The sequence below is a fragment of the Rhododendron vialii genome, chromosome 5a (assembly GCF_030253575.1).
Source record: "Rhododendron vialii isolate Sample 1 chromosome 5a, ASM3025357v1".
NCBI lineage: Eukaryota > Viridiplantae > Streptophyta > Magnoliopsida > Ericales > Ericaceae > Rhododendron > Rhododendron vialii.
Window position 1 is genome coordinate 36573927 of NC_080561.1, and position 23359 is coordinate 36597285.

At 38.2% G+C, this 23359-nt stretch overlaps 1 protein-coding gene across 2 annotated transcripts; it reads right to left on the reverse strand.

Moving 5' to 3' along the window:
* Positions 1-414: 414 nt before the first annotated feature.
* Positions 415-19093, reverse strand: LOC131325947 (probable helicase MAGATAMA 3). 2 transcript variants are annotated; one of them, XM_058358458.1, is made up of 20 exons: positions 18880-19093; positions 18596-18749; positions 16792-16919; positions 16286-16498; positions 13524-13715; positions 13266-13301; positions 12697-12782; positions 12482-12532; positions 9538-9649; positions 9348-9453; positions 7170-7267; positions 6936-7049; positions 6768-6860; positions 6555-6608; positions 4602-4660; positions 4417-4501; positions 2651-3019; positions 1897-2019; positions 1546-1632; positions 415-990 (listed from the first exon to the last, which is right to left on the reverse strand). In XM_058358458.1, exons 1-20 carry the CDS (start codon positions 18979-18981, stop codon positions 763-765), a joined length of 2490 nt encoding a protein of 829 aa, XP_058214441.1. In that variant the 5' UTR covers positions 18982-19093; the 3' UTR covers positions 415-762. The 2 variants fall into 2 exon arrangements, with proteins under 2 accessions (XP_058214441.1, XP_058214440.1); XM_058358457.1 differs by having other exon boundaries at positions 18596-18752; positions 18880-19092.
* Between the last annotated feature and the right edge of the window lie 4266 nt (positions 19094-23359).

The following is a 23359-nucleotide window of genomic DNA, read 5'->3' on the forward strand; positions in this document are numbered from 1 at the left end:
AAAGTGGGAGAGATTATGACGCCTCACTCCTGGGAGTTCCAGGTAGTGGTTGACCGGCCTGAGGGCGGTTGAGACCCGTGCGGGAGCTATCTGGCCGATAACCAGAGAGGTCAGCCGGGGTGGTCCCACATCCCTTGGTAAAGTATCAGCTGTATGCTATAAATAATAGATGAATACCCTACCTTATACAAGGCCTTTCAAGCTGTAAAGGCACTAAAGCCCGTTGAAACTTCGCAGTTAAGCATGTTCGCCTTGAAATAATCTTGGGATGGGTGACCACATTGGAAGTCTGATAAGCTAAAATGTGGGATAGAATCTCGACCCCACACGAGAACATATGATGCCCCTTTGAAAAAGTAAATAAAACAAGAGCAATAAACTGGAAACAAAAACTTTTCCAAACAGAGACTATAGTTTCTTGTCAATAGTATTTTTTTTTTGATCCGATGTCAATGGTAATTCTAACGGTACTTTCGATTCTTCAAGCCAAGATGAAGAAATTACAAGGAAACGGACAAAAAGCACTATAGTTGAAAAGTCTTGGATTAAAAGGCCAACTTCTTGGACAGACAGCAAGAAGCCTAAAATAGAATTGGCATTTTGCTCGTTGTTCAGATAAATACATCTGTTCCACAGTCTACAGAGCTTGCAACCATGGGAAATCCAACAAACAGAAGATCTATCATGATCGTTACCATAATTTCTTTAATTGATTGCCAATTAGCAGCCCACCAGATGATTTGATTGTCGACAAAATTGGATTTAGTCTTCGCCATCACCCATATCGTACCCATCTGCATCGCCATCGCCATCGCCGTAGGGGTCATCGGCAGGCTCCTGGTCCATGTCACCTGAGTTACCATAGATAGGCACGGCTGCCTGAACTTCCATTTCGTCAGATGGAGCTTCTGTCTTTTCTGGCATAAGAACCTTCACCGCCATGGATTTGATGTTCTCGTCGCTGAAAAACTCCCTGTAGGGCTTGGAAACCTGCACAAAATAATCAAGCACATGCAAATCATTTTAGGATATGCTGGAAAGGGTAAATCTAAGATTTTAGAATAATCGTGTGCTGAAACGGAGATGGCATTCACATTCCCCTTAATTTTTGCACTCAGGGTTTCTCGATTGTCTTACGTCTCGCAAGGAGACTGTAAGGAGAAAAACTCAATACAACAGTGATACAACATAATTAGTGGGCACATATCCGGTGTCCTCTCCCGCAACAAACCACCATATACGAATAGTATACCCCCAAATAGAAATTGTAGTACTCGGTGGATTGTGTTGGTCCCGTTAGTAACATTTAAACAACGGGGTTCACCATTATTAAAGTTTTTCTATTATTGGATGGTAATACCACTAACTAGTGATGCCACAGTATCATTGTTTTACCAAAGATTTTTCAGAATGCAAGAGGCTAAAAGGGAATTCTGAATGCCATTTTCCCATTTCTACTGGAATGTTGTTGATCAAAAAGCCTAATCCAGGAATTCAGAATTTGGCATTGTAGGGTAAAATGCTCAGCTTTAAATTGGACCTCACCTTGAAGAGAGAATTTCTCTGCTCAGCACTCTCCACTAGGCTTTGCCAGTGCTTATCTTTCTTCAAAGTTGATGCAGAACCCACAACCTAGATAAAGTACAGAGTATGTGTGTAAGTTCCTATAACCATTTTTTTTTAACACGGCAAATTTCATTCAAAGCCTGAAGGCATTCAAGCAATTTCATCACATAATATAGGAATGAACCAAAACTACCGATCATCTAGACACGAGCACATGCACATTGCAGCTCAAATGACACACTGCAAAGCAGTCCGAAAAACAAGCTCAGATATAGGGCCACATAACCATGGTTGTGAGACTGCCATACAAACTTCATCGAAAAAGCATACCAGGACAGAAGACCTTGCTCTGGTTATCCCAACATTCATTCTGCGAAAATCAGCCACAAACCCAATGCTCTTCTCTTTGCTTGCCCTAACACATGAAAAGATTGCGACATCCTTTTCTCGTCCCTGAAATGAAGGAAACGAGATTACATGCTGTATAGATCTAATGGATAGCATAAAATTAAAGAAACTGTACTAAGATGCACTTCAGAATCCCACAACGATCTCCATTCATTTCAACTAAGTGACTGAACTTTAGTTGTTTCAGAATCAGTTTTCCAGACTAGAAAACTCGTTTGGTCGATGGATTTAGAAACTTGTTCATACTAGGAAATTTTTCAGAAAAGAACCCATTTTTGATAAATCACCAAAAAAAAATGCTAAAAAACCGTATCTGCCGAGACGAAACACAACACCAAAAGTGATTAGTTTTTGTGTTCAACAGAACAGTTTTCTGCAAAATGTAGGAGGAACACTGTATCTGAAACAGCAACCAAACAGGGAGCGATTTCCTCATTTTTTGGAAAGGAATTAGGTTGAAGAGAAAATCATCCAGTACAAACACTTTATGTGTTGGTGCCTGGTGGTAAGGGGTTGAGGAGTATCAAAGCTTAACAACAATAAAAGAAAAAAAGTGCATGCATGCAAGTGGTTCTCAAAAGTGTCACGGCCAAGCAAGCAGTCACTTGGATAATTTCATAGGAATCAAATTTACATCCATGGAAGTGGTTTGGAAAAAGGAAAAGCAATACTCCACCTGGAACCCATCCACAGTGTTAATGTCCACCACTTTGTCCGACTCTACTCCAAAAGTACTCCGAAAGCGATCACGGAAGATCTTAACTTGGTGCCTATAAGGAGATATAATTGCAAGCCGAGAACTTGATTTAAGCTCCGGATACCTAGTCACCATTTTATGATACATGGCAAGAACAAAATCAACCTCGTCTTCATTAACCCAAGAACCACTGCCCGAGGGTTGGGACTCTTTCCCCTCGTGTATATCAAAGAAGCAAAACGGTCCAAAGCAACGGTAGTCGTGCCATGAACGTTTTGTCTGGTTTACAACATCTGGCCCGTCCTCCAGTTCCCCATCATAGAATTCTCGTGAAGGAAAGCTTCTTATCTGCATGATAAATGGAATAGAACCACTCTGTGAGAACATTCTAATAAAGAACGATGGCATATCGGTATGGACAGTAAGATCCTAAAAGGCGCATATTTGGTTCCACTTAACAAGTTAGTTTCCGGTGGGAATTATTCTCACAATCCCCTTATCACCATCCAAACTTCCTTTTTTGTCGGTCATCCATGTTAATTTACTACATTACCCATTCGTCTGTGGAAAATCAACCAATGAAAGGATAGTAGTGTATATTCACGAGTAGAGAGGAAAAAGTGTGGATGGTAAAATAGGGAGTGTGGATGGTAAAGGGTGGTGTATATTCACTACCCTTTTCCCCAATGTTTTTTCTTTCCTAATCTTTGTTCATCTTCTCATCATAAATTTCTACTTCTTCCGATTGGATTTGAGGAGAGGAACCGGAACGGTAAAGAAAATGGATTTAAAAGAGTTCACTGAACTAAAGACAACAAAAATAGCTAAAATTTCCAACTCAATTTTGGTAGTGTTGTCTTTAGTGGACTTCTCTCAAATTTGATCCATATCTTTTTTCCTTGCAATAATGTGTATTGCCAGAAACAGATAAAGGTTCACTAGAGACAAATTGGTCCACACCATTTTCCTGGGTACTTTCCCAGCATTTTTTCTACGTAGCTAGCTAACAGTTGCTGCTGCTTTTGTGTTGACCCATCAAGAGTCTGATCCAACTCACCCACAGATAGGGGTGTAAACGGGCCGAGCTTTGAAGTGCTTGGGCTCGGCCACCAAAAATGGAGTCGGCTCGAACTTGAAATGAGCTACCAAAACTTGGCTCGAGCTCAACTCGAGAAATTATCGGACGGCTCGATCTCGGCTCGCTCTGGCTCAGTTACAATGTCACGAGCAAGGGACGTGGTCTGAGTTGGGGAGGATGAGCTCTTCTTTTAATCGAAATCTGACTTTCTCATGTGGGAAACCAAACAATGTGGGACTAAAGCCTAAAGGAGAAGAACGCTTGTTTCCCATTTGAACAAATCCCACATTGGAAATCCAAAACTCAAGAGCCATCCACCAAATCTATAAAGCAGTGAAAGCACCTTTGCACTTTGTGATTTCAGCAAGCCTAATATCTGTTAGGAGGCTTATTATATGTCAATAATTACTAATATTAATAATGAGTAATTAATTAATATATTATAATGTTCTCGGCTCGCAAGCCAACTCGAGCCAAACTTTTATTAGCTCGGCTCGTTTTTGAAATGAGCCAAGTATTCTAGCTCAAGCTTGTTCATTTAAGTCTCAAGTTGAGCTTGAACGAGCTCATCTCGAGCCGAGCCGAGCCTCGAGCCACTCGCGAGCGGTTCTGTTTGTTTACAGCCCTACGGCCCCTACCCACAGATCATAAGTGAACTTCGACTGACCTCAGGATGCATGCGGTATTGGGTCTTCAGCATCGATACTTGATAGCCGGCTCTCTGGAATCTCTTGAACAGGCTCATTCCATACCTATAATGCCAACGTTACAAATAGCACAAAATCAACAGCATGAAATGTATTGAGCTACAGAGTTGAAACTGAGCCATCGTCACCCACATGATATTCTTACCCAAATTTCTCAGCAATGGGAGAAATTACAGTTGCTGGAAGTTGAACCGGATCACCAACCTACAGGAAGGACATAAATACAGAAGTACAGAACTAGAGAGGAAGTTGAAAACGACACCACTCTAGTCTAGGCAAATAAACAGGAAGTGATGTCAGAAATCAAAATCTTGGTAACATATGACCTAGTTCATTATGATAGTCATATCCAAAAAACCAAAATACTTTTAACAATTATAAGTTGTGTCTATACAAAAATCGTGCTTTTACAAACATGATCAATTGATTAAAGTGTTTTTAACAATTCTAAGTTGTGTTTATACAAAATCATGCTTTTACAAACATCATCACTTGATTAAAGTGACAGTATACTGATCTTCCATTCCCGTCTTTGATGCAGTTAAAAGTGCCCAACACCAAAGTTTCAAGGTTCAAAGTAGGTTGTTACTTGTTAGTCTATATCAATGTGAACCATGGTCAGAGTTTCCTTTTGTAAGTTGCAAGTCCAATAGCTGACTGCATCTAATTACATCAACAAACCAATCCACGAAGATGTTCACTTTGTTTGATTGGCAGTTTTCAAATATATTTTTTGAATAATTTTTTTATAGGTTTGCGTATTTTTTCATCTTTAGTTGATTTTTTTAACATTTTAATTAACTCTTTTACTTTTTGAATAGAGGTATAGATACATCCAAAAAGTAAAAAACTAAATAAATAACTTGATAAAAAAATCACTAAAGACAAAAAAAAAAAAAACACGAATGACAAATGACGAAACAGTCAAAAATTTTAAAGAATATATTTCTGAGAGGAAACCAAGCGAAGGTGTTCTAGTTCTCTACTACTTTTTCAACTAAATTGTAACATTGGAGTACAAAACCCATGCAAAAAGGGAAAAATAGTCAGCAAGTAAATTCACTTGAGCATATTTCAGAAACTAACAATTAACACTCATCTCTTTAACATTTAACCTGCATAGGTTACAGATCTGACCATTTTCATATACAAGGACACTACGGTTTATTCCATGTGGAGGACAAGACGGTTGTCAGTTCTAGTTGGTTGATTCAGAGAGATAATTAAGGCACTTGGGCCTCAATTTTAGGCTCGTTTAATAAAGGAGCCGAGCCAGACCCTAGCAATATTCGGCTCGGTTAGGCTAGCAAACTTGCAGGTAAAATGTAATTAATAATTCTTGGGATCTATTGATTAATATTAAAATTTGAAGGGGTGCATATAGTAATATTTCTATTTTTAAACATTTACACGATCAGTTCACCTACACACAATCAGTTAGAGTGTATCCCACATTGAACTCCACTCCTCTTCATAGCCTCCTTCACACTGCTTCTTTTTTGTCCCCACACCGCCTCTCTTCGTCGCTATGACCTCTTCTTCGTCACTGATGTCACACTGCGTCCGTCTCTTCTTTTCCGTCATCTCTTCTTCTTCAACCAGTTAGGGTTTACCCCAAATTGAACTGTTTTGCATACTGGACAATGTATTTTCATGTGATCTTTTGTGGTGTGGTTTTGTTGGAGCAAAGAATGGTGGCAGGTTTCTTTTGGTCATGTTCTTCGTGGATTTTTTTTTTGGTTTTCTTTCTTTAATTTCAGGTAGTCAGGCTCTTGGTCTTATTTTTCTCCATATCTTAGGTAATATTGATCTGCTTCATGAATGGTATTGACGAACTGAATTTGAACCTAAATTCGCCTCAGTTTGGCTTGTTTGAGTTTAAAGAGCTGAGCCCAAGCTTCAAAAATGTTATACGAGCGGCACTCGAGCTCAATTGTCGCCGAACTCAAGCCAGACCAATACCTTACTGAATTGATTGCGAACCTAACAGGGGTCCAGCTCGTTTGCACCCCTTTGTGAAGTGCACTCGTTTAGACCCCTAAGTAAATGCAAGACATGATTTTCATTAGAACTAACCCTAAATAAGTACGATATTTACCAGAAATAGTTGCTTGCATCCATTGGCCAATGGAACGAGGGTAGCTGGTTCCACCTGTTAATAATCGAATGCCCAGCATTATAGCGTATAATATGGTAATTAAACCAGCATATTAAGCTTAGTAACCAAACGGTATACATGATGCAGGAGGCATCATAACATCAATAAAATGTAATAGCAGAAAAAAACATCAGATGGCATAAAGGAACATACAGCTTGGGCAGCTTCATCTATTATAACAACATCAAAACCGCGATTTAATTTACTGAAAAGAACTGAACCGCTGAAACTGAGAGTGGAGAAAACCTGCCATTATAGAGGGGATTACAAGACAGTTAAGAAATTTGATTCAAAGTTCAGCACATCATTGATATTACGTACAATCGCTGCTTCATCCAGAATAGAAGCACGAATACTATCTCTCTCCCTTCCTGACCCTCCATGTTTGTGCTTATCGCTGGTCTGAAAATCTACGCCGGCAAGTTTTTGCTCCACCTAAAAATGCCAATCAAATCTCTCAAGTATTTTATTCTCCATCGAATGAAATGTAACGGAAATGGCGAAGGTTATGAGCTAATCCCATCAATTGAATGAGTCTGATTAATGGGGACATACAAGGTAATCCATGGAGACTGTCTGGACAGAATGATGCGGTTTGAGACCGATACGCACGATTTTAGGGTTGTATGCACGGTTATTTTCGTCACGTATACCTGAGAATATCAGAAAAACAGCGATGAGTACCCATACTGGAATTGTTTAATTCTCTGGTGCAGCAATGCTGCACATCCAAGCAAATGCAACTCTGATCACACAATGTGTCAAGTTTCCCTTAACAGAAAGAGTTTTACTCCATCCGTCCTTTCTTGTTTAGTCCATTTAGGCCTTTCAAGGTGACATGCATGTCCCCTTAACAAGTCAGATTTTGATATCTTATGAATGTTAGTTTTAGAAATCTAAACACTTACTTTTGGCTTTTTAAAGGATTAATATTTTGGACATCAAAATGGAATAGGGAAAACATTAAAGGATGGAGTAAGTATTCATTACATTATTTAACGGTTTTGCTGACCTCCGCACACTAAGCGGAGGATAATACGTCAATAATTCCAAACAAGTTCAGATATCAATGCATATCTCACGGATATTAATACCCTTTCACAAGTATCAATATCAATACACGTTTCTCAGATATCAATGCACCTTTGACCTATTATCCTACACCCTTTGCGCAGAGGATAGAATAATCCATTATTTAAATTTTAAACAGAAAAATATTTAACAAACTTAGGTTGCGTTATCCAAAAAAAACACTGCAACATCTCACCAACATGGAGACTAAGAGCATCCACACCAGCCTCAACAAATTTAAGTCAAATTATAGCTCAAGAAGTCACCTTTATTATTTTGCCTAGTCACTTTTTTACTACCCAATGCATCAGGCTCTTTAGTTTAAATGTAATTCATTTCTTTATTATGTGGTGCAAGAAAAATACGAACTGCCTGAGAATCAAGTGGCGTGAGGACCCTATTTGGAGCAAAGAAGCAAAGACAGTCGGGGAAAAAATATTAAAATATAGGTTAGCCTATGAGTTGTGGCTCCCTACCAAAGGCGAGGAACTGTAGCAGTTTTGTATTTGACCGAACAAAAGCGAGACTGATGTACTACATTTTCGTCCCTTGGCTCGTTACAATGGCGTCAGAAGGGAAGAAGTGAGTGTGATGCTGATGCTCTAAGGGGGACCACAAACACTTGTTTATAAAACTAGCGATCGTTCGGCCCCAAAAGAAAAATCTGGCAAAAGCAAGTTTTCTTTTAGCACCACTACAGTTCACACAAGTAAAATAGGAGAACCTTGAATAGCTGTACTTGGTGATTTATTTCTAAACTCCTCAACCTTAAACGAGCCATGCAAATATATTGATGTTGGGGTCAATTGTTATTACAACCTGATATTTGCATAAGATGAATTTTTCCCTTGCGGCACTGAATACAACCAATGAGCAGCATGGATTATCTAACCAAACCTTGTAGTGATCATTATGAAGGCCCAATTATTACACAAGAGGCTAATATCTAGACCCTAATGGTTCACAAGAATACTATGTATATTCGTGTATTGCTATAACTTTGTAGTCTTTACCTCTTTGGAACCCAATAATAAATATCCAGCCTTCATTCTGACACTAGGGGAATACGCATGTAGCAAAATTTCAACTCAATACACATTCCTCAAGAAGCTCCATCACACTGGTCAGAAAAATTTCAATGAAACTCAATTTTATAATTACCCCACATGATGAAATGACAAAATAGATTTATGGTTTCTCCACCAAACTGCATTGACTCTTTGAAATTAGTGCTTGCTTTCGAGAAATGTCGACGTATTCCAAATCCAACTCCGAAACGGCAATTGAACCTCAAGGCACTTGATGGGAGCATATATCTCTCACTCCATCTATCTTAAAGATATGGTTGCTTTTGGAAGTTTTTGACTGACAAAAACATTTACACGCGAGGCAATCCCTAATCTACTCAAGGATCAACTAAATTTATCCGCACATTTCTTTACAGCCAAAAAGCTTCAATTTCCAGTGGTATTTTTTCACCGTCTATTTTGCTTTCTAAACGTTAAGCTAATACAATGTTAGACATTTCCATCAGAGAGAGAGAGAGAGACACAAAGAAACAATATGGAAAAAACCAAACTGCATTGAGCCACATGGTACTCAAGAATAAAAGTAAATTAAATCACAGAAAGCAGGATGATACGAATTAGACAGAATTTGTACCAGTGTTTAGTAGGCGCAACACAATCTCATCAAGAGCAGAGTTTGATGGAGCACATACCAGAACGCGGACACGATACTTGCGACTGGAATTAACCACTTCTGGTTTCTACACAACAGTCTGAAGTTATAAGATGTTCGTAATCAGCATTCAATATTACAGGAAGGCAAACTGAAACATACTGAAACATACCAGCTCATTGCCGGAGGTGGGGAAAAACCCGTCATCACCATTTTCGGGCATCTTTGCATCTCTGGGATTGGTACCACTTAACCATGGAGACGCTTTCTCCCAGTGGTTGTATCTGCCAAAACACCCCAATCAAAGTGTGAAAGTGTTAAAAGTACAACTTTAGAAGCTTGAAGTTGTCACGGAGCTCATCAAACATTTAATTTCGAATTGATGTCATATATCCACAACAAGAACCGGACACGAATGTAGTAGTTTTATGAATAGAGGATTGAGTACATATTGTTAACTAAACCAGATTGGACTAAAAAGTCCAAATTTGGTCAATCACAATGGAAACGGAAAATTGAACCATATAATTTATGGAAGTTTATGGCCATGGTTTTATAATGAATATGATGACAGCTGACATTTGCCAAAGAATATGCCGTGCACACATAGTTTGTGTCCCTAGTTTAACCTCAGGTCTTGGGTTTTGGCAAACCTGCCAATGGTGGATCGTTGGGTTGCAACTTGAGATGGGGACTTCTCATCCTCACCCTATACCGCCGAAGAGGAACCCTGCCCCAAACCAAAATCCAACTAATACTTGGGAATTCTGCCCTGCCCCACTCGATTATAATATATACCGAAAAATTAATTCACCATTGGAATTAATCATGGGTGACCAATGTGGCAATGTGTTACTCAGATTTTGTGGAACACATCTTAGTGACCATATAAATGAAAAAACAAAAGTAAGCATCTAATTGAGCAGTAGAAGGAAGCCCAAACTGCTACATAAATATCTGGAAATCAGATGGATATATTACTGAGACTTCATAGATCAGTTATTCTTTTCATTTATTCATTTTTTTCCCTTTAAGAGTGCAGATTTAAGGATCAGATCTTAGTGACAGGAAGAAGAAGAAGAAGGCAAATCGATTACTTGCAAGCCAAGTCTTCTCACTCAGGCATCCGGTTGATAAGAAGAAGAAGACAGTGTCCATTTTTTCCTGATAATAACTGTAAGTGGCTCTTTATTTAGTGGATTGGAGTTACTCTTTGTACGGATAACTGTCCAACATTTTTCTATCTAATGGTTGTTTGAGTAAGATTTACAAAAGAGAGAAGTGACAAAGTCATGTTATTTACAAACCTACATCTTTTTCCTTCTAATATGATGAAGACAATACTATTTAAGAAGAAGAAGAAGAAGGGCAGGCTTCTCACTTGGGGATCTGATAGCCAATATTCTTGTCCCTAGATGGATTTGAATACTCTTTAAGCCTCAAGCTCTTCAAAGCTCGTGAAAATACGAAGAGAAAAGAACCAAGTGGTAGCTTGAGTGGTATCTACTGCCAAACGAGTGTCTTCAAGACATTGGTGTGTCATACTTATTCAAACAATGTCATTGTCCTAAATAAGGATTAGTAGTGCTTACAATTTGACTCGGGGAGTATCAAGTATGTCAACTAGGGGACTTATGTACAAAAGTTTCATTCAATCACGTCTGCTAGTTTCTCTTCATATTAGAAGGAAAAGATGAAGGTTTGTAAATAACACGACTATGTCCCTTCTCTCACTATTCTCTCTTTTGTTATCAGGAAAACAATGGACACCCTTGTCTCTTTTTTTCCAGATTTGTACTGCTATGTATACTATTGTAAATTAAAGAGGTGTCAAGGGGATGCTACCCTAGTACATGGCAGATCAAACAATACCTACAAAAGCAATGGCCAATAAACAAAAAGGCCCCTCAAGACTACTATCGCAAGAAATCTAAAAAAATCCACAAATGAATCTTTGTACCTTTCCCGACTCTCAACAGAGCAGAAAAGGAAAAAAGTGACTCCCAAGCCTAAGAATGGACTCCTGCCAGGAAATTTCTTTTCTTCTACTCCGCCTGAATCATCCCGATAAGACAAAGAGCGGCAAGCATCCACGCCTTCCTACTCCCAGCATGGCCCACCTCCAGCTTCCTAGTTCCCTCGCCACATTACCTTGTTTCACACAAGCATCCCCAAACATGGAAAAAAAATCAAAAGTTCACTACTTTTCGAAAGGCGAACAATGGAAGAAAGATGAGAAACAGACTCTCCATTTTTGAGCATGAACACCAGTTCACACGAAATCTTTCCATGAGCAGGTGTCCTCACGGGAAAACCAAAGTAACTTTTGTAAGCGACCCTATTGACCAAATGCTCCTCTAAGCAAACTCGCCCCTGCAACTCCTCTCAAAACCTCAATAAAAGAGGAGACATGTACCATTCCCTCCCTGTTCCAAAAGTAGATTTCTATCTTACATCCTTGGTGTTCATTTTCACTTTCTGAACCAAAACTCTGCTCTCTTCATATTTCAGTCATTGACTTCTCCCTCCAATCAAAACCATCAGGGTGATAAATAAGAAAAAATATTGAGATTTCTTTCGATCGATCCGGGACACAGTATATCATTCCTCTAATATACGATCCAAAATGTTTGTGTAACGGACAGTAATAGGGCCACAAATCCGCCAAAAGCCTTTAGCCCAATTGCACCAGGAGTGCACATAGATGCTAGGAGAAATGAGGTCAGGATTCAACTCCTCTTCCAAAAGTGCTCATCTAACTATTCTAACGATAGGTGCTTAAATGATCACTGACATTCATTAGACATCTATATACCTAATTTTCTAATCCAATCAGATTTGCTTATAAAACTTCGAACGAAAGCATTAACTCTACAGTTTCAAAAGAAAAGACTTCAACCTATAAAAAGATTCCTTACAAGTACGAAGCTAAATCAATGTTGTGCAAGGTAGCTAGTTGTCCTTCGGCAGGAGGTTCCTAAAAAATGTTTTATGGAAAACACACAGACGTGATATGTCCACATAAGAAAAGAAGTCGCTGCGCAAGAAATCCCCAATCATGATAAGAGTATAAAAGATGCAGAAGAAAAGTAATGAACAAGTAACCAAAGACATACTTTTCCTGAATGGGAAATTCAGGTCCTTGTTTAGTTCCTCGTAATTTGCCCCTGCATCAAAAGAGAATAACGTTTTTATCCCTAAAAATAAAGTATCATTCTTCTGTTGCTTCTGTATCCTAATCAGATCTTTAGGAAACACTGATGACCAAAGAAGGCAGAGATAATCAATATTGACAGCAATCTGGGAGAAAAAACTCTTGGGATATACCTACTTTGAATTTACTCTTGCTGGAGTTGCATGTAAGATGGCACTTAGGAGCCCAAGAATAGTTTGCGTTTTTCCAGTTCCAGGGGGACCCTGAAAGGAAGCATTCTGTCAGATTCTACACACCATATGGAAGTCTAAAATCAGAATCTCTAACGATCAGGATCTTTGAAAGCCAACTGGGGGGAAGGATTTCTAATAATTACTCAAGGTTGTATTAGATTGCCTGTTAATTTTACCCACTCTCATTTGTGGCCACAACAAATGAGCATTAAGTGCCAAAAGGTTTATATCAAGTCAGAGAGAAACTGAGGAACAAGCATATGACATTTTAGGCTAGCTACAGAATATGGTAAAGAAAAGACTAAACAAACAGGATAAGGTTTCTGAACCATTAACCAACTTTATCCTATCAAATAAAGTTGATTTGCTAGTGCTACACTTGACGAACAACTAGTAGAAGGACAGGGACTCATGAAATACCAACGATATTGCCAGTATTGGGAAATGACAGATGAAGATACAACACAATGAAGTAGAAACAAAATAATGAGGAGCACTTGAATCAGATCAAACCTGTATGAGAACAAGTCGTTTACGAGAAACACCTACCTGCATTACAGAAAATACCATTCTCTAATTTAACACAATGTGGAGGACAGAAACAAAATTATTTGATTTTATTGGGAACAGTTTGTTTTTTAAAAGGGATACGAAAGTGGCATAAAAACTGGGTAGTGTACTTGTGTTACATGAATAAAGCAGTGGAATTGGCTGAAGTGGCATCAAAGCAAGACTAAGTAGGAAAAAAACATAAATTGAGCAAGGACTCACACGTATGGCGTCCAGTTGTGATTTATTGTGATTGCTTTCAATGGACTCCATGAGGGGTCTGGGAATCTCCCAGGCCTGATCTTCAGAGGTATAATTCCTTTCAGAAGCTGCTAGTATCAGATCTTTGAATGGGAGGGAGCTAATTGACCGCAGAGCGACATATTCTCGAACAATAGTTGATAAACTGCAAATCTGCCATCATACTTGCATTAATACACATATGCATGTATATTTATCTGGATAAGCACATTATGTTGCATTTATATATGCTGATCTTGCCACAAATGAAAAATCGTCTGAAATAACTACCATCAAGATAGAAGACATGAACATATTACTTGGACCAATTTGTATTTGGGAATTGTTGTGCAGATCCATCCAGCTAACTAATTCACTTATTTAGTGATCGTCATAAGATAGCAGCATGTCTGCATGTCACTCATTATAAGGAGGAAGACCACAATGATAAGGATGAGGAGCACAATAACGACAACGTAGTGATGGAAATGATGAGGATATTGCAAGAAACCTCCAATACGAAAACAGAAAAAGCATATTGTGCCTGCATCTCAATAAATGACATAATTCCTAGAGCTGATATTCCCACCCAACGCAGTTACACAAAGATACTCCTTCTGTCCCTTTTTAAGTGTCAACGCTGTGCTTGCCATTTCCAATGCCTTATATCTCTGAATGTAAATTATGTTTTATGTTTTAAAATCATTGTCTTAAACAAATAATTGAGATCCATCAAACAAGATCCACATTGCATATTTTTAACAAGATATAGGCAATTGAAAATGGCACACAGAACCGTAGTGGACACTTAAAAAGGGACGGAGGGAGTAATATGAAACCTACTGAAAGAAAGACCGTTGGTATCTTCCAGAAAGTTTTGCCATTGTGGTCATCCTAAAAAGGATGCTTCTTGGAAACTTAAATGCACATTTTATTTTATTTGATAAGTAAACTTAAATGCACATTTACGAGTGCTGAATTTTGAAAGTGTTGGCATGGGTGGTAGAGATAGCCGCTTATGAGTCATCTAATCTTTTCAAGTGCAAAATTAAAAGAGGTTTCTCAGTTCCGCATAAAAGTTGAGAAATGCAGATAGGGACACAGAGACTGACAATGTACTCCAAAAATATTAGGACATGATACGTCTACAACGCGTCAATAAGTAAACAAACTTGTATGTATGTAACAAATAGTTGTTTGACCAGTTACAATACATTCACATTTCATCATACCAAATTTATAGGAACTTATATTCAAGTTCATCATACCAAATTTATAAGAGCTTATATTCAAGTTCTACATACCAGAAAAGAAGTACAAACCAAAATACCTACTATCTGAACTACCTTTTTCTTTCCATAACCAAATTGGAAGCTTCAGGATTAGATTCTAAAATATTAAATCTAAAGGAGAAGGGACCAATAGGTGCATCGCTTACATGTTATCATGGATCACAACCTTTTTTTTCCCCCTAAACTTGTGATGTATACCATGGTATCCAAGTGGACACGGTCCCGTGAGTGTCATAACGAAAAGTTCCCGATGACTGCAAATGCCAACACGCAAATGCCAACACGCAGGCCACTTTCTTACAAATGTTGTACTTCTGAGTAGAGAAGTCTAAAACCCTGCAATATGGATTCAAAATCTAATCCTTTTGACTCTGCCTTTGACTGTTTTTGGCCATGCTAGATCTTATTTCCCCTTCATTGCTTTTGTTGGTCTTGTTGACCTGTTGTTTCACTTCCTCGCTATTTTTTACTTTCTATATTCTCATGGATAAGTCTTTGTATTGGAAGATAAGCCTTACTTGTTATCCGTACCTTTTGTTATTTTAATGACGCTCCCAGCTCCCAGAAAAAGAAAATCTTTCCTTTTTCAATGTAGTGAATTGTAGATGATGTACTCATAATTTGTTTAACTTTCACAAGGGTTAAGATCCTACTTCCCTATCCTCTTTTGCTCCTCTTATCATTCCTCTTCCCTGCAATTTTTACCCCAGTACAATTCTTGAGGGGTGATTCATTTCCCCAGAGCTGAACATTTAAGCACAAAACCTTCTCTACAGAACTCTAATTGAGCCAACTATTTCCCCTACCTATTGGCCTTCACTTTAATTATTCAATGATCATAACCTTACATTACTCACCACGTAGCCTCGAAATGAATATCCAGCATGCTGCCACTTCTGAATTTGATTAATTCTAGTCTTTCCCCTTCTACAAGCCATAGAATTGTTTCATTGCCTCTACGTTCTTTACCATAATCCTGAATATATACTTGCCCCACACTCACATCCTCATGTATAAGAATACTGTCTCAGGAGATATGTAGCTCAGAATCCCACCATCAGGATGGACAATTGCAACAAAACGAAATTTATTCCCCAATTCGAGGGGTTTAAATCAAGTGTTTCAGAGAGAACTAAAAACTCAAATAAAACGTCTAGAGCTCATTAAAAAACGAGCGCGCGCGCGCGAGAGAGAGAGAGAGGGAAATTATCAAGGACGCAGGAAACCCAGAGATATTGTTGAATGTTGGTGGCCGTTTCCCCTCCCTTTAAAAAGTGATGATTGTAGCCACACTGACATCGTTGATGATGCTAAGATCCTTCATAACACTTTTTGCAGACAAAAGAAAAAGAATTCCCCTCCCCCTGGGGGAGAAGCTAACAAAAGAAAAAGGAATAAACAGACAACAACACATAATTCTGTATAACAGATGTCTCTATAATACAACCATACCTTCAGAATGTTTAATGATTTGCTTTTGCTTTCTTCAGAAACAAGAGAACGCATATTCAACAACCTTGGACAAGGTTCAACGTCATCCGCATTTAGCTGTTTTACCTCGCCTCTTAATTGCAGTCTAACTGTAACTTGACCTAAAATATCATGACGATTCTCAACCAGCCCAAACGCGTACTTAGTTGGGAGCTTAGTAGTACCATCTCCAAACTGCACAATGATACCATTGGTAAACGTTAAAGGAGGGATTTAACATGGTGATATATTCAAAAAGGCGACGAAAACTTCTAGCAAGTAAATGTCATGCAAACAATTTTTAACCAAATAAGATTTGAGAGTTTTAAGTCGTCAGTTGCCAATGTATCAAGAAAAAAGTAATAACCAGTCAAAAAAATAGAAGTACTAAAAGACCATTTAACGCCAATAAAACTAACCAGACTTGTGAGTACAACTATTTCAAACAGAACAAAAAACAGAGAGTTTGAACCAGATCAACTGACTACCTGCTTTTCTGAAAGCAGTAACAGATCATTCAGTTTTACTGACTCAACATCTTCAAGTATAAATGTAAGCAAGTGAAACCCATCTGCCTCACTACATTTGATTGGCACCACAAACTTCCATTCTGCTTCTGCAATGCCCAAGAAAACATTTCAGAGAGATAAAGCCAGAGAGGTCGCTTTCTCTATCACATTTCAGACCTCTAAGTACACAAAGAAGACATTAGATATGATATTTGAAGCTACTGGATAACGTCACAATCGGGAATAACTTCCCCTTGATAAGCATACGATGTATTATGAAGACTCTTGTCTACACAACATATATTTCAATCCTTGGTAATAGTCAAGAAAAAAAACAACATACATTTCAATCCTAAGAGGAAAATATAACATACTTAACATGAGCAAACTATGACGTGAAAACCGACACATCATGGAGTTATGTACTTATGTCAGCAAGAAGTTGTGATCCATAGACCCAAACAAGCCACTGCCCGACAAATAGAGCTTGTCTCTTGCATTAGAAGAAGCATTCCCCCTCCTATCGATGAACAATGTTGTGTTTTGGATCCTGAATTTTTCAACTTTATAATTTTGTAAATATTCTTTTTTATTGGAAACCAAAGAAATAACGTGGTGAGGTGATGACAGCCCTAGTGGTTAGGTCCTAGTAAGGGCTTGTAATAGGTCCTGGGTTCAAACCTAGGCATCCATATACCTTCGTCCCTTGACTCCCTTGGGTATTTGCCATAATGACCTTTCTCAGTCTACTGAAAAGAACAAAACAAATATTTTCCAACTATTGTTCTCCCATTCATTTTCCCAATCCAACCAAAAGGAGGAAGACATCCTCTCTTTTTCCTCCATAAATCCAAGATCCAAACAGGCCATGAGGAAGAACTCCACCAACTTGAAACCAAATAAATGATGAAAAGGACAATCATATAAGGACTGTGCACGGTTTGCAACTTGATTGAAACGAACTAATGGTAAGTTGATTGAAATGATGTACCATTTATACTTGCTCGCCTAAATCTATAATCATACTTTCAAATTTGTAGTGACATTGATTTGCGCTTTTTTTTCCCCACCATTTAGAAGGAATACCCATATAATTTCAATTTCATTGCATTTGAAGACATTTTGTTGTGGTAAAACACAATATACATGTGGTTACCATTTTGATGAGAATCTTTTATTGCGATGTTTGCATAACATTATTGTATGTTGTGCATGTGTGTCTTTCATTTTACAAAGTAGATGATCCGTCATGTGTGTCTTTCATTAACGGTTTACTCATCTTGCAGTCAATTTTGAAGGAGAAAGTATAGGATTGGAGCACCTACACCTTACAATCTTAGACAGAAGAAGTGAAGAACTAACTACGACACCGCACAGACATCCATGAACCTAATGACCATGCATGGAACTAGGAAAGCATAATTGTTTTCTAGGACAAGTATACATGGAATTAATCTTTTGCACTCCACAGGTTTTCCCTTCATGCAGGAGAATTCTTCGTGCAATTTCAGTTCCACAGCATTTCGAAAATGTCTTGAGTTGTGGCTAAGAACATCATAAAGGTGTTACTCCAATTCACATTCCCGTGCCCATTCCCAGTCTGGTCACTACCACTCCACGCACATATCTATGCATATACAAAAACATAAGCTTTGGCATACGTTACTGCGCAAGCACTAACATTTCTAGGTCAAATAAATAAAAGGCAAGGAAACGAACTGCTTCATGGAACAATTCCAATACTGTAATAAAGGAAAACATAAAACGGGGAAGAGAAAGTTACTTTCTTCGTCATCTTTTCCTTCGAGGATCTGAGCTTTAACTTCTTCAAACAAAAGCGGTTCAAATGTCGCAAGATACTCATCGACATCCTTGTACGTATCCTTGACGTGCTTCAGTCCCAAATCACTTCCATCCCCAATGTTCTTGCTATTTTTCTTCTTCAAAATACATGGCACAAATCGTTTCGTCAAATTTCAAACACAAAACCCTATGAATACAAAAACAAAAGAAAACAGGTATACGTATAGAGAGAGAGAGGGGGGGGGAGGGGATGGAAATAGTTACACCGGATTGTGTGAGGAGGCGTAGATAATCCCAACTGAGAACTATTTTGTAGAAGCGAAGAATAGTTGCTTCTTCTTCGAGCTTATTCTTGTCTACGGCCATCTCAACTCCTCCTGCCAATGTCACAGGGGAGCAGGGTTTTAGTCACCTTCTCCTTCGCTTGCACGCAGAGAGAGAGAGAGAGCAGGGATTTTATAGTAGTGTTTTCTGTGTTTTGCTTCACGGGTCTTTGGCAATGGGGGGTCCGGAGTCGGATTTAGAGCCCGTTTCAGAAATACAATAACAACTTATTTTTTTTGTAATAAAAAGATTTGTTCCGAAAAATAAAAAAGTTGGTGCTTATTTTAGAAGAATTTATATAGGTACCGATCGGTCGGGGAGGAAAATCGTACCGGCAACTATGTCGGGCCGTCTTCGGCCACCGGAAGACAGATCTGAGCCGTCCAAAAATTCTAAAAAAAAAAACGAGGGGGCCAACGCGAGAATCAACGGCATCCTAGGTGTATAGGGTACTTGATCCGAGCACCCCTTTTCCGTGTAGGGTGCTTGATCATATATACACGGAAAATGGGTGCTCGGATCAAACACCCTACACACCTCGGATGCCGTTAATTCCCACGAAGGGCCCCCTCGTTTTTTTTTTATAGAACTTTTGAACAGCTCGGATCGGCCGTCTGGTGGCCGGAGACGACCCGAAGCGGCCGCCGGTACGATTTGCCTCCGCCAGCGCCCATTATCATAGCAACAATCTTATTTTTTGTATAAGGCAATTTCAAGCTCAAAAATATGTGTTTACGCAAATATTTTCCTACCACTATGGATCTTGTTTGATAGATCTCATTGAGATCTATAATACGGTACAAAAAAAAATTAAATTTTTTTTTTCATTTACATTATTTTTAGTTTGAAAATGTAAAAAGAACTTTTTATTTGGGTTTTGTAGAATGACCATTTTTATTTTTGAATGAGAAGTGGCAAAATAAGTATTTATTTTTTAAGAAAATTTCTGAAACAAAGACTTAGCGTTCTCAAACCCGCCCCATTCAATAATGGATCAGGAGAAATCGGGGAGATGCTGGAGTCAGAGAATAATCTAGTCCTCATCTACTGTAATGATTTGATTAATTTTCATCTTTTTAGAGCGTTTTGACAGAAAAACAATATGTTGATGATTGATGAAAGTTAAAAAAAATAATACAATTAAAGACATAAACTAGTGTTTTATTAATTAGTATATTGCTTTTATTATATTAAAATAATAAAATTTATTTAGACATACAAAAATAGATTTTCTCCGTCCCGATTTAATAGTCCATGGTTCAATTTATACCGGATAAAAAATAAGTTACTTTAATATGGATCTTGTTTGATATGTCTCAATTATCTTTCTATAAGACAATATTTTTAAAATTACGTAAAATTTTATAAATTACTCCGTATAAGATATAAGCCATTGAAGAATGACACGAACTGCTAAAAAGGACTATTAAATCCGGACAGAGGGAGTAAATACCTATAATTGTAACGCCCCGAATTTTGGGTACGTTAAATAAAACATTTTATTGAAATAAAAGCTGAGTCCGGCTCTTTTATTACAACAAAAACATAAAAGGAGTACTTTTATTACAAACGGAAGGAAACTAAGGCTCCTAACTACAGCTCCGTTTGTTCTTCCATCACAGCTAGCTCCTCGGCTCCGAAGGCTTCCAAGGTGTAAAGCTCGCCCTGCTCATCTATGAGATCTGACATATTATACCCGCGTCGCCACCGGTATAATATGCCAGGGTCACCAAAAAAGGCAACACCGTGAGCCAAAAAGCTCAATAGAACTATCCAAACCCTCTAACCCTTAACTTATGAACGAAGAACATAATAACAACAATTTCCACTTAGATCATGCATATAGTCCATCCAAATATTTGAATCTACAATCCTTACTTGACTAACGTTGTATTCATTACTTGGACTCATCGTAGACCATGTTTTTACTTCACTTTCCTTTTTACCCAAAAACTCCTTTTTAACTCACCCAACCTCGGTTCCGCCGCGCCGGTTTCCCGAGTATCCTCACAATGGTTCCGCCGCGCCGGGTTCCCATTGGCACACAATCGCATTGGCTCCGTACCGCGGATAACCAAGCACACACCCAACCTTGGTTCCGCCGCGCCGGGTTCCCAAGTATCCTCACAATGGTTCCGCCGCGCCGGGTTCCCATTGGCATACACACACATAACTCACATAATGCACCCAAAACCGGTCATTATGTAGTTTTCAAAATATTTCCTCCCTCGGACACACATTTTATCTTCATTAACACACCCTAGGTGCCATGTCTCTATTCTCTTGGTTTTCGTGTCACGTTACATACATAGACTCCGTGGTGTAGGACTTTCCACATAACGAGCGTTTTAAAAAAAATACAACAAGATTATCCAACTCTCGACCACATAACATGCTTGAATCACAATAACAACATCATGCATCTCATACATTTTAAACAAAGATAACCTTATCTACATAAGCTTAATGAACAAAGTTACTTTCAAATGAACTTTTTATTTTTTTTTGAGTTATGATACAAAACTACCTAATACTTAGGAATGGGGATAAGGAATTACTATCGGGATGGAAGTTAAGGAAATCCTACCATACTTAGAGTTAGGGGACAAGGAATCCTACCGTGCTTCTTGGCGGTAGTAGTTGGTTATGAAAATTCGGTCGTCGGTTTTGGATTTCGGCGGCGTAACGGCGTCGGTTTACTTCGAAAGGAAGAGAGTTGATCTTTTCTCTTCCTAGAAACAACTTTCTAACTAACTAAGCTACTTTAAAAGATCTAACGGTGGTTTTGGGAGGTGGTTTGGTGGTTTCTCTCAAGAACACTCAAGAACACTAGAAAACTAGAACTTTGAAAGTAAGAACTTTTGAAATTTCTAGAGAGAAGTGAGAGCAATGGTGGAAGGTGTGAGTTTAAGCTTTGGTATGAGCTTCTATTTATAGGCAAGGGCTCTCCCTCTCTCCCTCTTGGCCGGCCCCTCTCTCTCTCTCTCTCTCTCTCTATGTCACACTTTATTTCACATGTCAAGGTTTGATTGAAAGGTTGGAAGCTAAATTGGTAGGCTTGCATGGCTAGATTAGTCCTTGGATGGGATTCTTGAAAGATATGTTGCAATGGAGGAGACATTGGTACAAGATTCATGGCTTAAACAATTGAAAGTTTGTACAATGGGGGTTAATGGGGTTAAGATTTGGCTAGGAAAGGAATCACCAAAGATTTGAAGTACTTTGAAAGACTAATGTCAAAATACACATCAAATCCATCTTCTTCTTCCTTCCTCTTTCCTTCACTCTCTCTCCCTCTCTCTCTCTCTCTCTCTCTCTCTCGGCCTCTCTCTCCTCTCCTCTCCTCTCTCTCGGCCTCTATCTCCTCTCTCTCCCTCTCTCTCTCTCACTCATGTACTAACTATATATGTATATATATGTACAAACATGTAAGAATATAATTAAACAATAGGTACTTTTGTACAAAAGGGCAATTTAGTCTTTAAGGGTCAAGATTTCCTCAATAAACAATTATAAAGTACGAGTACTTTAAATAATAAAATAATGTACTTTTGTACTCCCGGGAATCTTAACAAAATATTAGTTTAATGGGTTAAGTACTTTGGTTGAAAGATGAGCCTGTTACCCAATGGTTAATAGAATCCCTAATGGTTATTATCCAAGGGATAATAAGGTATGGATACTTTAAATACTAAATTAAGTTTTTTGGAAAAGACTACATGTCCTTTTTTGGAAATACACATGTGATATATATATATGTACTTACCAATTAAAATAAGGAAAAGGCTTTTGTCCAATGGGTAAAGATTACCCTAATGGTTATTGTCCAATGGTCCATAGTTACTTGGGTACTTTTATTAGTAAAGTAATTGAAAAGTACTTTTCAAAATAATTATAAATGTCAATCATAGTACTTTGCTTAAATCTTTCAAAATCCTTTTTAATATAAAGAAATGGGTTTCCTTTATCCAATGGATACTAATTCCCCTAACATTTATCGTCCAATGGATAAAGAATAAAGTTAAAACAATAAAAGAAAACAACTAAACAATTTATAGTCTAGGGTTCAAAAGGTTCAAAAGGTTCAAGATGGGCAAAATGGTCCATCTTCGGTTAGGGATAAGTAACTAGGTGACTTTCTAGTTTGGTTACTTCATCGAGCCGGTTAGAAGCTAACTAAGCTTGCTAAGTAGGGCATATAAGTCAAGAAACGATCCTTGAGGGTCCAAAGTGCGATTAGGGTTTCTAGTCGAGAAATACGATGATAAGGTGATCGATTGCTTAAATACAAACCACAAGAAAATCAAATAAGAACATCAATGAGCAATTAAGAGAAATTTAAGAAATTTCAAATAACAACGAGATTTTTATTGCACGAAAAATCGGAGTTGTTACAATAATCGGAGTCAAATTGAATTAA